Source organism: Hypomesus nipponensis, chromosome 14, assembly GCF_054491055.1.
Source record: "Hypomesus nipponensis isolate SF chromosome 14, ASM5449105v1, whole genome shotgun sequence".
Lineage (NCBI taxonomy): Eukaryota > Metazoa > Chordata > Actinopteri > Osmeriformes > Osmeridae > Hypomesus > Hypomesus nipponensis.
In genome coordinates this window covers 23,374,692-23,389,857 of record NC_140374.1, presented here as the reverse complement: position 1 = coordinate 23,389,857, position 15,166 = coordinate 23,374,692, and the positions used below count along the sequence as shown (strand labels likewise).

Genomic DNA, 15,166 nt, shown 5'->3' with positions numbered 1-15,166 from the left:
ACACATGCAAAATTGGGAAACTCAATACAGGTGTTGTGATTGGAACTGCAGGTGCACATACTCTATGAAGGGGACTGATGATGTGGTACACGGTCAGACAACATGGTGACACAAAGAAGAGCTACACAAGAATGACAAAACACCAACAACAACAATCATAGTATACTGTATGTTGTAATAATACTAATAAAAACATTATTGATTGATGAGAATAATGATCCTAATAACAACAAAAATACTACTACTACCACTACTAATAATGATGTATGCATTTAGCATACGGGGCAGGGTTGTGGGTTAACCTGTATTTTCTTGATCTGCAGTCAATGCTCTATCCCAATCCCTATTATACTGTATTAATATTAAGAAGAAGAAGAATAAATGAAATAATTATATAAATGATCATCATTAAGACACATTTGGACTTAATTATTTTCCTGTCTTCTAGCCATGAGTCCATGATTGTGGGATGTTTTGTGTATGGACTGTGTCTAGGCTTCTCAGCCAACACACATAATCCAAAGCCTCATATAAAGTTTATTACAGCAGATTTATACACACGATAAGAAGGCAAAGCTGTTAGTTTGACATGAATTTAGACATGCCTGTTATGTGTGTGCATGCATTGGTGTGTGTGGGCGTTTGTGTGTGTGTGCTACCAGGCGGTGCACATCACAGCTATCTGATGAGCTTCGTTGGAATTAACCCAAGTCAGCAGAGCAGTGTCCTCAGTTGTTGGATAAAATTATAAATAAAGGAGGACATACTTCCTGTGTGAAGGAGATTTACTCCGGCTCACCGCAGATAGGGAAGAGGAGGATGGTGAGAATATACTGTCTCCATGATAGCCTCACTCTCATGTGTACTAAGTCTTTCCCGGGGAGAGATAAAACATCAAAAGGGTTCTGGAAAGTACAAGTATGTCTAGTCTATCCTCTCCTCTCCCAGGTATCTAGCATAATCCCACCCTGATGTTGTTGACTCAGCTGGTGTCAGTGTTGCTGTTAGAGAGGAACTCTCATTAGTCCTGCTGTGTTACCAGCGACAGCTACTAAACCCTACTAAGCTCCACTTTATTATTTTTAACACCTAGCGGAGACTGTCTCCTCTCTCCCCATGTTCTCTCACGTTCCTTACACTGTCTCTCTCACTTTCTTTTTCTTTGTGTCTCTCTGTCTGTCTCTCCCCGTGTCTCACTATATCTGTGTCTCTGTCTTTCTGTCTCTCTCTCTTTCCCTCTCTCTTCACCTCCATCATCCTGTTTGAGTGTATGTGAAATCCCTGAGCAGCAGTGTTTTCAGAGCCTCTCTCTGTGAGGTCAGGGGTCAGGGAGTGCACTGGGGGTTCCTCAGGCCTGATGGCCCCCATGGGGTTTTAAAGTCCTGGAAAGGAGTCTAAACATCCTCTCAGTTTCTATCTGTGTGTGTGTCTGAGTGTGTGTGTGCTATTGTCAATATGCAATAAGTTGCTTGCTTTACCAAGCTGAGATGCAGATACTACAATTTCATGGTGTGCTTTTTCACTGTACATTGCGGTCCTCCTTGGCCTGGGTGATCTGACTAGTTGCTCTCCACAGGAGCTGTTTGGGTGGCCGGTTGTGACTGATCACCTCTCATTGATTTTCACAGTGGAGAGTTGAAAAAGCAGAGAAAACTGATTCCTTCTGATCTGAGAGGCTGTGATGAATAATACCCCCAGTCCCTGTTTGAGAAACACACATTCCCACCTCCCTGTCTCTCATCCTCTCCTACCTGTCTTTTGTGTCTTCCTCTACGTCCCACTTTTTCTCTCCTCTCCTCAGAAGTAATAAAAACCCTGTCTTTCAAGGAGACGCATTGCGTTCATAGCCAGTAGGGGATTACCTTGTGGAAAAACATTTGGTCAGTATTTACTACATGGTGTCCAGGCTCGCACTGTATCACGGTATGTGTTTCATAGCATCTTGACCAGTGTAGTTCACAGTGCTCACAATGAAGACAGGAAGAACTGTTAGGCTTTGAAGTTGGACAGGTCATTATCAGAGCTGTGAGGTATGTTTTCAGAGCTTGCTGTCTATGTGTGTGTGTGTGTGTGTGTGTGTGTGTGTGTGTGTGTGTGTGTGTGTATGTGTGTGTCTATCAGGGCGGATGTGAAAGTGTGTGAGCATGCGCGTGTGTTTGTGTATGTTTGTGTGTGCATGTGTTTGTGAATCTGTGTGTGTGTGTGCATGTGTGTTTGTGTGTGTGTTTGAATGCGCATAATCCACCAAACTTTATTTTCCTACTTGGGCTCTTTGACAAAGAACACAAATGAGAGTGGACTCATGGCCCAATTTCCCCGAACAACAGGAATATAAACAGGTTTTGATTCCTTCATCTGGAGCTAGTCAGTCTTTGTGGAGCGGTCGCTCCATTTAGCATTTCCTTTTCAGATACTTCTGAGATTTCAAAAACAAAGTCTCTATATTATCCCCAGACACTGCAGCATTATGTACAATAATAATATGTGTTTAACATGAAAGTACTGTAAATCTACAAAGGCCATGAGAGTATTGGTTTAATTGTTATTGGTGGCCAAGAAGCAAAGCTGCGAAGCCACCTAGAGGGTTTCTGCGTATTATTATTATTATACATCTTCTTCTGCCATGGGAGTCTATAGCAGCCCCTAGAACCACATGGTCAGTTGTGAAATCAGCACACTTTTTGGGACCAGTCCCCTCATCAATTTCTCCAAGTTTCATGTCTCTCATTCGAACCCTGTAGCGCCACCAATGGGTCAAAGTTGAAGGTGTGTTTACAAACGTTACTTTTGAACCATTTGCCTCTTTTTCCAAAATGAGGTATCGTTGGATTCCCTGGATCAAGACGATAGATTCTCCACCATTTTGAATGTTAAAGAAAAATGCTTTTTTGCTACTCCTCCTACAATTATTCTCGAATCTTCTTCAAAATGGCCACAGATGATCTTCATACCAAGCTTTACCAAAGCAATCCCATGGCATTTTGATTTTCGCATTTTTGATAGTTACAGCCAATCAAATTCAGCAACTGATCTGGCAAAAGGGAAGTGAAGTCATATCTTAGCCAATCTTTGATGCATTGACTCCAAACTTGGTGTATGGACTCAGGATCCTCTTACTATTACTGTAAAAGAGGTCTGAGACAGGTAGTGTCATTTGACCTCTAGGGGGTACTACAATAGGCAGGATTGTGTGCTGACCAATAACTGTTGATTTGTTTGTCTTAAGTGATTCCTTTTTCTTGTGATATCTTAGTAGATCCCGTGTCTGACACATGTTAACTTGTGATACCAGCCAAAATTATGTGGCCGCCATTTTGTATAATATAATTCTTTATTTCAGACCCAGGGGGATCCATATCAATACAAACAACATAAACAAATACACAAACACAGAGTAAAAAATACACAGCCTTTCACAATATTCAGTGCCAAGCATACAGACATGATCGCCAATGGTTCCACAGTCTGGAAGAAAATCTGACCGAACTGCATAGAGGGTTGGCCAAAACTGCAATTAGGTTATTTTCAGACTCAGATGCCCTACACATAAATCCATACATCAGGCCACGTAACACAGCAGAGCAGGTAGGGACCCCAACACTTACAAACATTTGGCTTGCACTGGAGCTTCTTGGAGCTCTCAGCAGTAGCCTCATGCTATCATTATAGGCCACTGTAAGCTTTCTAATGCTGCCTTGTTTATAACGACACCACAGGTGGGCAGTATACAGCGGCGTACAATACGCTCTAAAGAGTGAGATTTTCACAGGTACAGAGCACATACTAAACTTACGGCAGAGCATGTTCGCTTGTGCATACAGCTTCCGACGCTGCCTATAGATATCTTTGTCATCCGACAGGTCATTAGACATAATATGGCCCAAGTATGTAATTTCACTGCACACACTAAGTGCAGTGCCAGACAGATAGAAGTCAGGGAAGGTTGACTGTCTGTCTCTTCTGCTTCTGACAATCATGATCTTACTCTTTTTTGCGTTGTATTTTATGTCAAAATCATCACCATACTGTGTGCATACTCTCAGAAGCTGTTGTAGACCAGCACTATATGGGCTAAAGATGACCAGATCATCTGCGTACATAAGGTGGTTAATGAGTGAGTCCCCAATCCTACTGCCTGTACCAGATGCATTTAAAATCAAAGACAAGTCATTCATATACATATTAAAAAGAAAAGGAGACAAAATTCCGCCCTGGCGAACACCATTGGTAACATGGAAGGGATCAGATGTTACACTCCCCCATCTCACCCTCATTGCCTGATGCGAGTACCAATAGACCAAGATTCTAATTAAAAAACCAGGAACCCCACTTTTAGACAATTTTAAAAACAATTTCCCATGATTAACACGATCAAAAGCTCTAGAAGCATCAATAAAACACATGAACATTGTGGAATTTTGCCTATTATATTTATCTAAAATTTCCTTTAGTGCAAAAATACATAAATCAGTACCATGCTTTCTTTTAAAACCAAATTGGTGGTCAGTAGACAGGACATACCTCTCAAGTCTACTCAGTAGAACTGTCTCCAGCACTTTGGACATGACACTGGCCAAAGCTATTGGCCTGTAATTATCAGAGCTGTTTAGCTTCCCCACTTTATCTTTTATCACTGGTACTAGCACAACAGAGAGCATAGAATCTGGTAACACTCCATGAACAAAAAGGCCTGTGCAACATAGAGCCACCAGAGGGTATAGTTTCTTACTGGCAAGTTTAACATGTTCAGCTGTAATATCATCCTGACCACAGGCCTTGTTATCTCTTAACTTCAATATTGCTTCATGGACTTCAGCAGCAGTGACAATAACATCATCATTAAAATCTACACTATCCACTACAAACATATTACCTTTTACACAGTTTAACAGTTCATAGTATTGTTTCCGCCATAACTGTGAAATTTCATCAGGACCACTCACACCATCTATATTAGATGGAAGAGATTTTTTGCAATTATTAATAGTTTTTATTTCTTTCCAGAAGTCATTAACATTATTTTTTTGCAGCTTCCTTGCCAGTGAATCTGACCTCATAGTGTTTTCATTTCTTTTTATATAGCGAAGTGCATTTTTAAATCTAGCATTAGTGCATTTTTTATTTTCAAATAAAGGGCCATGCCTGCTTTTACCTGACTCAGCCCATTCTTTAAAAGCATTTCGGGCCTCTGCATGGAGCTCTTCTACATGGTCCTTCCAACCTGGCTTAGCATTGAACACTTTCGTCCTATGTTTATATAGTGGCCTGCTCGAAATTTTAAGAGACTCCACAATTGCTTCATACAAAGAACATAACTCTTTACAATGTTGATCATCTTTACAGTTCATATCCCGACACCATAAGGCATCTCTTGGTACATGAATATTACACAGCAAAGCATCAGTATCACTAACATATTTATTGAGATCTGTGCTAGACAGTTTCGTCCAATCTATTTTTCTTACATCAATGCCTTTATCCACAGGCAACAACACAGGTAAATTGCCAGTGTTCAAGACCATGTGAAAGGGTATATGGTCCGTAGTAGCCAAATCATAGTCAATCTTCATAATGTCAATGGAGTCATGGGCATCCACTGTACAAAGGCAGTGATCTAGCCACGAAGTAGAGTGCCAGGCCTCGCTGATATAGGTATAACTATCACTTGGCAATAGTAATTTACTTGATAAAATCAATCCACTGTCTGAACTAAACTGAGCCAAATGTTTACCAAATAAAGAGTTGGCATCAGTTACATCAGCATTCATGTCACCAATAACATATATGCAGGTAGAAGGATTGTCCTGAATAAAAGACATGATAAATGCCAATCTACTGAGGTACTCATCCTCATTTTTCATGCACTCATATGGCGTATAGACATTTAAAATCATTATTTTCTTATCATTACAACACAGCTCAATTCCAATAGCCCAGTCAACTCCCAGTCGTACAACATTAACCAACTGGTCATATTTTTTATTCCACATGGTGGCCACGCCCCCTGGGATCCTCCCCCGGACGACTTTAGCGCTCAAGTCAGTTGTTGATTCACCTGCCCCATGAAAATCCCTATGTATAGTATAAATACACAGCTACATAGAGATGAGAAGGACCATTCAAATTATATTTTAAATACAATTAAAGTTACTTCACCTTATTATGGAAATTATTCTGACCTGCTATTAAAATGTGAAATGACTCATGAGTCATGTTTTTTATGCTGAGCACATTTCTTTACCTACTCACACAACCGGGGATATTAAGGGATACTCACTGTACTTAGGAGGATATTTTGGATGTCATCTGAACAAGACCCTCTACCCTTCAATAATTATATTTTCTCTGTACAGGAATGGGAGCATTCATTCAGCATTCGATTCCAGTGTAGATATATATTTATAAAAGATTTATTACAGTAACTATTCATCATCCCAAAACAATAAATGTGGGACTTGTGGTATGATGGACAGAGAAACAGATACATTTGCAATCCCAAGTGCTGGGGTTTTTGGTTGGTATATTTATTTAGTAGTCAGCAGACTGATACAAATAGTGTAGGTGTAGAGGAGGCAGGAAGTAGTGAGATACAGCTGGCCTCGATCTCCTCTCTTTTCTTCCTCCATCTTTCTTTTTTAGTGCTTCTTGTAGTCTTCAATGTGTGATAAAATCCAACCGGATGGACCCAGGATGGCTACGAACATGGAGATCAAGGCAATGCATTGCTCCTGAAGAAAACACACACAACAAAATAACATGGCATATTGAACATCAGCAACAAAACTGAGGCATTTTTAAATCTCTAAATCTATCTACTGTAAATCTCTCCCATTCCATGTCTCTCTTGATAAACAAGCAACCTCTCCAAATTAAAAGAATGCACAATGCTTGTAAAAAAAAAACAGCATTGGGCACAACTTATATTTGGTTGTTGCCTACCACCATAACAAGGTCAAATGTTTGGCAAACTGTCAAGCCCTAAGTCACAAGGGCAGAATCACGAGACAGAAAGCATAACTAATAGTTATCAGTGACTGGAAATCCATTCCTCTTAAGGTTACACTATTGTTGAAGTGAAAAATCTAATCGTAAAAAAGCAAGAATCTTGGTACGTGAAGGAATTGGGCGGAACAATGGCGATCCAGCGTGTGCCTTAAAAGGCATCGCTCAAAAAACACTCAGTGAGTGATACCTAATTATTATTATCATCATCCGTATGCACAATGGCAAAATTAAGACTAATAGTAAAAACAACTCAAACTTTTACGTACGCGCAGCACTCTACGAAAGTGCGCAACAACCTGCCGCATTACTTACGCCCGCTGATATGTGATTCTTGGCAGGCTTTGTAGAAATACTGCTTCTGGGGATGATCTGACACCTTACTGCGCCACGCAGCAAATTCACTGAGCCGTTAAGCGCAGACATGCTTAAGAATTCAATCCAAAGTGGTCAAAATGATATATCAGTTGTATATCAGTTGTATATCAGTTGTATTCTGTATCAGTCCTGTTGAGAACTGGTTGTATGTCCTTCAGGGGTATCCGTTGGTTCAGTCTACCTGCCAAGTGTAATATGAGGTCAAGCAAATAAAAAGTGAGCTAGCCTGGGATAGTGGAGTGGCGCTCCGCCTCGCGGAATGTAATTGGCCAGCTTGTCAACGTTGCGCCACGACACAGCAGTGTCCTCAGCTCACCCCGCCTGTCTTCTCTCGATGGATGTGTCAGCTGCTTTGGAAAACGTTGTGTGTGTATGTGTGTGTGTGTGTGTGTGTGTGTCAGAGAGAGAGAGAGAGAGAGAGAGAGAGAGAGAGAGAGAGAGAGAGAGAGCGAGAGAGCGAGAGAGAGAGAGAGCGAGAGAGCGAGAGAGCGAGAGAGCGAGAGAGAGAGAAAGAGAGAAAGAGAGAGAGAGAGAGCGAGAGAGCGAGAGAGCGAGAGAGAGTGAGAGCGAGAGTTTAATGTGTAGTTATTTTAGGGTACCTACCAGCTTATCGCTCGGTTTGTAGCCTAATGGAAAATGAAACGAAGTACGGTATCGCAAGTGCTGAACCGAACCTGGCCATTAACTAGATAACGCATATTTGTCAAGGTTGCGTTCCATAATCTTTTATTGGAAAATCAGGCTGTATACACTGGACAGGCTCACCATTTCCAGCAGATGGATATTGTGCTATGTCACGTAAACTTGCACGATGCACCTGAAATAAAGTGTAGCCTGCCTAGTAGCCTACTGATCTCTCCATATAGCATAGATAATCTGCCTTCAACAAAATGTAGACGCGCACTTATATATAGACAGTCAGTAGCCTACCAATGATTTAATCAATAGTTTATTCATAGTTCAGCACTGGGTGTAGGCTGCAACACAGATCGGTCTTTTTACACAACAAAGATTAAACATATCAACAAACATAGCATATAATATATATATATATATATATATATATATATATATATATATATATATCATTAAAGCATTACAAAACCTAAAACTGATGAGAAATGGAAGAACTACAGTTCTTTACAAAAGATAGATTTAGGTCAAATGAAAAATATGGATTAACATTAACTACACACTCTTGGTTTCTCTCTCTCTTACTTTACAATAACTGTTTCAGATGAGCTCCACATGAATCATCTATTAACCAAGAGGTGCAGTTTCTGGTCCTGTCAGAAATATCCTGGGGTTTCTGAACTCTACTGATCTTAACCTCTGGAAACCTGGAACAAAATGTAACATGACCAATGAACAAAAAAAAGGCTTACTCATTCTCAATACAATTTCACATTTGAACTGTAAAACCTGTCAATTATGCTTATGATGATTGTATAGTATGTTTTAGCATGGCAAGTCTATATTTGTGCAAGTCATATAATGAAGACCCACCTTTGATTGCTGTAAACCAGCCATTTAAACCTAATTTGACAGTGCTTTGAGCGTCAGGTAAATATCTTCTGCCATCTGAAATAAATGAAATTGGATACTTGTTAGGTTATTGATGGAATTGTTATTGAGAAGCTACGAAAATGTTTGCATTTACAGTAATCTAGATGGACAGACAGACAGATAGACGGATCGATTGATGGATCGATCTAAGGCATACATTTTCCTTTCAGGTACATCATAGACTGGGGCCCCCAGTGATGTGGATTTAGTTTAACCTGTTTGGGAGACACAAGGATTTAAAATAACTGCAGTGAAGCTTATTTTCCTTTTTCCTACTTATTGGGTAAAGCCATCATGACAATGAGAAGGAATGAGAAAATGCAGCACCTCACCTGTTGCGTGTGGTGTGATTCCACAATCAGAGAGATCACTAGTAAAGTACACGTCCACTGAACCGACACTCTCGCTCTCTGTAAAGCCAGGGATGCATTTTTTAACAGGAATAACTACAAATAAAAAACTCTTTTTAAGTTACTTACAATAGCAGCCATCGAAAGAGTTGGTAGTCTTCAGCCAAGCCACACCATCAGTGATTAAACGAATGTCCCAGTCTCCTTTTATCCCTGACGGTAACAACAACAACTGAGCTGGGGTTCGATATCCCCCCTGCTGCCCCCTGTGTTGAGCACATCCCCAGGTGCTTCTTCTCCCAGCTCAACATGTACTGGCGGAGCCTGCAAATACAGGCCTACGTCACTAACAGGACAGTCCTAATGAAAGTCAATACCTCAAAAGCAGTCAGGTGTGCTTTGGACTATACCATCTATCTAGTGCTATTTGGTTTTTAAACCACCTACCTATTACCAGTTTGTTTATACCAGCTATCTATTACCAGTCTGTATATTTTTCAGCTATGTAATAGCAGTTTGTATAGGCCAGATATAATATCAGCTATCTAATATAAACCAGGTATCTAGTAGTAGATTGGTTATACCAATAATTTTATACCAATGACTTAATTGTGAGAAAAAACACTGTATAACATGAAATTATAGACTTCAGTAGAGTGATAACAGTTAGAGGTCAAACATTTGTAAATGTTTTATTGTAGCTTTTTACACAGGACAGGAACTTGAACAAGTAAATGGTAGATCGACTAGTGATATTGTCATATCAACACATGGTGATAAAGATACAACAGGAGTGGACAACACCAATGAACGACTTAACCTTAACATCTGAAATAGCCATAAATTCACCCAGTTCACCCTTCTTTCTGGGTCAATGAGGGAGTAAATCAATATGTTAAAATGTATAAATAGATAAATCATAAATAAATAACAAAAATGTGAGTGTAAAATCAAAATAACAAACTCTATGAGAAATCGTTTTGCCATCTACAAATGCTTTAAAAATATTAAAAAGGACAAGCATTCAAAACAGTGGACATCTAAAGCAAAAGCAACATTTAGGAATTAGTTATGACAGCCACACATGTGGTCTTTGATCCAGTTTTCTCCTACAAGCTGGTGGATTTAAATATTGAGCGGACTATTTGCGTCAAACACTGGCCAAACTCTTCCAGGATGATTCTCTCAGCTTGAGTCAGAGAGTACAACTCCTTCTCTGCCTCCTCAGCCTGCGCCAGCAGACAGCCGCATGTGGCTTCCACAACATCGAGCGTGATGCACGACAGAGGACACCTATCAACACACACACAAACACATATAAAGACACATCACATACAAACACACACAAGCACACACACACACACACACACAGCCAAGAAAACGCATCTATTAGCAATTATTGTTTTGCTGGAGTTTGATTGTGTCTGTAGTAGTAAAAGCACACTATCTTTAATGCAATACTTTTCCCTACTCTGCATCCAACCGGGTTTAACTAACACTACAGTAGCTCACTTGTTTTTCTGGCAGTTGGCCTTCTTGTAGAAGGTGGTGTCAGGACTATCCCAGACGACAGTCCGTCTCGCTGGGCTGTCCTCGTAGTTCCTGCAGCCCACACACTTACAGGTCGAAGAGCACATGATCTTGGCCTGTGATAAGGATCAAGGGTCACCAAGGGGTCAGGACACATTCTGGTACCTCTCGCTGGTCAGATAAGTGTGAACGTAGTGTTGAACAGACCAGAGCATTAGAGACATGTTAGCTTGGAAAAGCTTCACCCTTCAAATTATTGTTTTGTATTTTCTGATCCACTGTTAAGTTGATAGTTAAACACCTATATTCCACTCATGTAGTGGATGTTTTAGAGTTCCCTGTAAAATCGTTGTGTCACGTCTATCCACACATGTAATCCTTGTAACACATCTATATTCCACTCATATGGTCAGGTCTACAGGAAGGGCATCATATGGTCAGGTCTACAGGAAGGGCATCATATGGTCAGGTCTACAGGAAGGGCATCATATGGTCAGGTCTACAGGAAGGGCATCATATGGTCAGGTCTACAGGAAGGGCATCATATGGTCAGGTCTACAGGAAGGGCATCATATGGTCAGGTCTACAGGAAGGGCATCATATGGTCAGGTCTACAGGAAGGGCATCATATGGTCAGGTCTACAGGAAGGGTTAGGGTCAGGCTATGGCCTGATGATGAGGAGCTGCACTACCTCATAGCACTCGCAGTAGTTCTTCAAACAGCCTGATCGTTTACAGTTGCAGCCTTTGTTGTGACGACCTTTGACCTCTCCTGATTTACCCTGGCCAATCTTGGGCCTGAACGCCTCCGGGTTCCTGTCCAGGCAGATCTTCAAACACACACAGTTTAACATCTGTCACACCTCTCTCACTTTGTGGCATCACAAACACACAGCTCAGGCCTTGTTAGGGATAGGGTCATGCTTTCACCTCTCCTGCTTCACTGCATTTGAACTCCAATTACATTTGATTGACTAGGAGCACTTTGTTTTTAAGTGTGGATCCCTCACAAAATAAATCTTTCACCCTTCATACATTTTTTGATAAATAATAAAACATCTAAATAAAAGGATTTCAAATAAAGCAAAACTATTCTTAGAGTTCCACTTGGATACAAAAGGAGCAGAGTGTGTGCAAATACCCTAGCAGGGAATGAAGCTGGTCGACAGTCCACTGAGATACGGAGACACAGTAATTGTGTGACCTGCTCACTTCAGTGGAACACGACTCTGTCAGCTCAATAACAGGTTTGCCTGGTTAATTCAGGTGTCAAGGAGTCAGTCAGGCAGGACAGCAGGGAGTCAGTCAGGCAGGACAGCAGGGAGTCAGTCAGGCAGGACAGCAGGGAGTCAGTCAGGCAGGACAGCAGGGACATACAGAGGGATCTCCAGGACTTCTGCTTCCTGCGTCCTGATCTGCGTCAAGCTACAGGTGTTATGTCCTGATCTGCATCAAGCTACAGGTGTTATGTCCTGATCTGCATCAAGCTACAGGTGTTATTTCCTTTCACGATTCTGATAACAACTGAAACCTGCCTGGTCTTTTAGTGGACAGTTTTTTTTTTACTAACCTTAATGAGACTATATTAACTGTCTGTATTTTGACAAATATTTGTAATATATTTTGCTTTTTAAAATAGCTCATATTTAACAATGGAACACTTGTACAAATACTAATGTACAGTATATAAAAAAAATCATGACTTTTACTAACCCTTTATTTGAAGTGGGTCTTCACAATTATGTATTTTCTGATGAGATATTCAGCATTTTTGCATGCACTGATAACCTGTTATGTTTGCACTGTGTCTGCTAAATACAGACCGTTAATTCCAGACTTTCCAAATGCACTACTTGTACAGTATTTCACGTGACTCAGATTCAGGCTTTCATGGGGGCAGGTGCCTACCTTGATGGCCTTGTATCTCTCAGACTCATGATCTTCATTGTTGAAACAGTTGACACAGTTACAGTTGCTGCACACATCACCATTGGCAAAGCAGTCACAGTATCTGGAATAGACAGATTCACAGCTCATATGGAGTGTTAAGAACTAATATGTGGAGATGTGTCTAAATGAAGACCCTTGACAGTGTGTGACCTTCCTACAGACAGATGCTTAGCCATGCTGTCCACAGGCCACACAGGATGAATGGCAAGGCTTGCTGGACATATTATTGTAATAACAAAATAACTGATACGGAAAATAAAGGACAGATAAAGATGAGGTCCTGTATTCTCCAGGACTCACAATTTCAGACACTGAGACTTGGTACAGTTACAAGGCTTCTTTGATTTGGAATCCCACGCTAATTCAAGACTTCTAGAGACAGATCAGAAAGATAAGTTAGCAGATAACTATCAACACATCTTCATTACAAAAGAAAATGTTTTTTAATTAATTGAATCAAAAGTTTCTAGTGGCATGTGTGTGTATAATAATGAGAAGAGCTCCAGATGTGTGTGGCCTACGGTGGGTCTGGAGCCACACGCTGGGAGTCAGGGGCCAGAGGCTGGACATCAGAGTACAGAGGGCACAGGGCCTGGTGGCACAGGGCCTGGTGGTACTGCAGGAGGAAAAGAGAAGACAAAAGAAGAGAAGAAATGAGAAATGGAAAAAAGTAGAAGAGAAGTCTTAGATTAGCAAAGAAAAATAACCCCGGGTTAACAAGCGCCATGCTGGGTGGTGTGTGTGTACAGTAGACAGCACCCCTGAGCTGAGAGCAGGCCACAGGGCCTCAGTGACGGTGTACTCTGACTGGACTGAGAGGATGTTGGCTGACCTGTGAGTAATTGTGACCAGGCATGTGGCCATAGCCGTAGGCCGGGCTGATCTGCCCGTGGGGCAGTAGTGTGTGTGTGCCCACAGGCGAGGGCTGGAGGCCCAGATAGGAAGGCGCCCCTGGGGCCTGCCCCTCCACGGCAGCCCCCAGCTGGCCGGAGCAAACTCGGACCCCCATGTCTGAGGACCACACAGAAATGAAAGCCAGAGGGGAGGATTCACTACGTGCCTCGCAAAGGGATCTAGGTGTTTCACTTAAAACCATTGCATTTGACATTGTATTTAGCAGACGCTTATTCAAAGTGAAAAAGTGCATATGTCTGCATTTGTAGGCAGGGCTCGAAATTAACTTTTTGGCTTACCAGCCAAAATGGCAGGTAGATGAAAAAATTACCAGCCAACAATATTTCTTACAAGCCAAAATTAAACCTTGCAAACTTTCTCTAGATGTTATAAAGGCTATCTTCCCGGTTTTCTGCCACCTAGATGCGCACACAACTGTTTGTGCTGGCGTTGCAAGCTTTTTTTAAGCATGACGGCTCGGTAGTCAGGGGCTGTACTCTGCAATTTCACTCTCTAAATGGCGGAGCATCGGACACAATTTAGTCGCCAGCCCAAAAATGTACACGCCATTGGCGTTTGGCGGGTGCCAATTTTGAGCCCTGTTTGTATGCCAACCATATTCATTTCTGGTAGATTCAAACAGATCAATATAGGTATCTATACTTAAGTAACAACAGATATTATTGTACTTTAAAGAAATATTGCTACATGGACATAACAATAGACTGTAGAACTTAACTATATTCTCATCAGATATTCAGTTGGCATCATCTCCAGAGCAGTTCTCACCCAGAGAGAGGCGGTGATCTAGGGGTCGTCTGGAGGTTGGGCTTTCATAGAGGGGCTCAGGGCTGGGCTGGTGACCTGCTGCTGGTGCCAGGGAGTGGAACATCTGACCTGGGCTACAGTTGTTCAGCAGCACCACCTGTCCTCCTCCATTCATACAACACACCACCTAGACAGACATAGGACCCATCTCAAAACATCAGACTACTGTTGTGTAGTTGTACTGTACTGTGACATGACTACTGTACTGTGACATGACTGTGGTATAGTAGCATTATATTGTAGACACGCTGTAGACACCACAGGGTTGAGACCAGGTGTTTTAACATTTTAGTAACTTAGTAGAGAGTTGTATCCAAGCAACTACTACACCGCAGTCATAATGGATTTTTTTTGTAATTAGTGACTTGAGTGTAAATAAATACAATGGCTGAGGCATCTAAATGGATGAGACTCCAAATCCAGAAAATGGCAGTATGGTGAATAAACTGTACTGACTTTGGTTTCCACATAGTCAACACTGTGTCGTTACACCTGTTTTCATCAATTATTTTTTATTAATCTTATTTTTAAGATGATCTTTTATCTATCTTTATATTTGTATTCACTTTATTTTTACAGTGAATAACCAATCCATGAAACCGAATGTACAGCCATCACTAACTATTTTACTCATTTTCACATGAAGATTTAGCACTCTGAATTGCAAA

At 41.2% G+C, this 15,166-nt stretch overlaps 3 protein-coding genes across 4 annotated transcripts in view; all 3 read right to left on the bottom strand.

Moving 5' to 3' along the window:
• Positions 1 to 6,486: 6,486 nt before the first annotated feature.
• Positions 6,487 to 7,585, bottom strand: cox8b (cytochrome c oxidase subunit 8B). The gene is made up of 2 exons (XM_084672408.1): positions 7,318 to 7,585; positions 6,487 to 6,728 (listed from the first exon to the last, which is right to left on the bottom strand). The coding sequence occupies exons 1-2, from the start codon at positions 7,426 to 7,428 to the stop codon at positions 6,636 to 6,638; spliced, it is 204 nt and encodes a 67-aa protein (XP_084528534.1). The 5' UTR covers positions 7,429 to 7,585; the 3' UTR covers positions 6,487 to 6,635.
• A 726-nt stretch (positions 7,586 to 8,311) lies between these two features.
• On the bottom strand, positions 8,312 to 9,560 carry LOC146259274 (spexin prohormone 2-like). Its single transcript, XM_084672407.1, has 5 exons — positions 9,426 to 9,560; positions 9,279 to 9,356; positions 9,104 to 9,161; positions 8,887 to 8,961; positions 8,312 to 8,720 (listed from the first exon to the last, which is right to left on the bottom strand). Exons 1-5 carry the CDS (start codon positions 9,435 to 9,437, stop codon positions 8,641 to 8,643), a joined length of 303 nt encoding a protein of 100 aa, XP_084528533.1. The 5' UTR covers positions 9,438 to 9,560; the 3' UTR covers positions 8,312 to 8,640.
• A 402-nt stretch (positions 9,561 to 9,962) lies between these two features.
• tesmin (testis expressed metallothionein like protein) overlaps positions 9,963 to 15,166 on the bottom strand; it is a 9,428-nt gene continuing 4,224 nt past the window's right edge. For both annotated transcript variants that reach the window (XM_084672401.1, XM_084672400.1), the window contains exons 4-11: positions 14,460 to 14,625; positions 13,609 to 13,787; positions 13,298 to 13,392; positions 13,077 to 13,148; positions 12,735 to 12,837; positions 11,519 to 11,656; positions 10,809 to 10,942; positions 9,963 to 10,589 (exon numbers count right to left, since the gene is read on the bottom strand). In XM_084672401.1, coding sequence (XP_084528527.1) covers positions 10,406 to 10,589; positions 10,809 to 10,942; positions 11,519 to 11,656; positions 12,735 to 12,837; positions 13,077 to 13,148; positions 13,298 to 13,392; positions 13,609 to 13,787; positions 14,460 to 14,625 — 1,071 coding nt within the window. In that variant the 3' untranslated portion in view covers positions 9,963 to 10,405. The remainder of the gene's footprint in view (positions 10,590 to 10,808; positions 10,943 to 11,518; positions 11,657 to 12,734; positions 12,838 to 13,076; positions 13,149 to 13,297; positions 13,393 to 13,608; positions 13,788 to 14,459; positions 14,626 to 15,166) is intronic.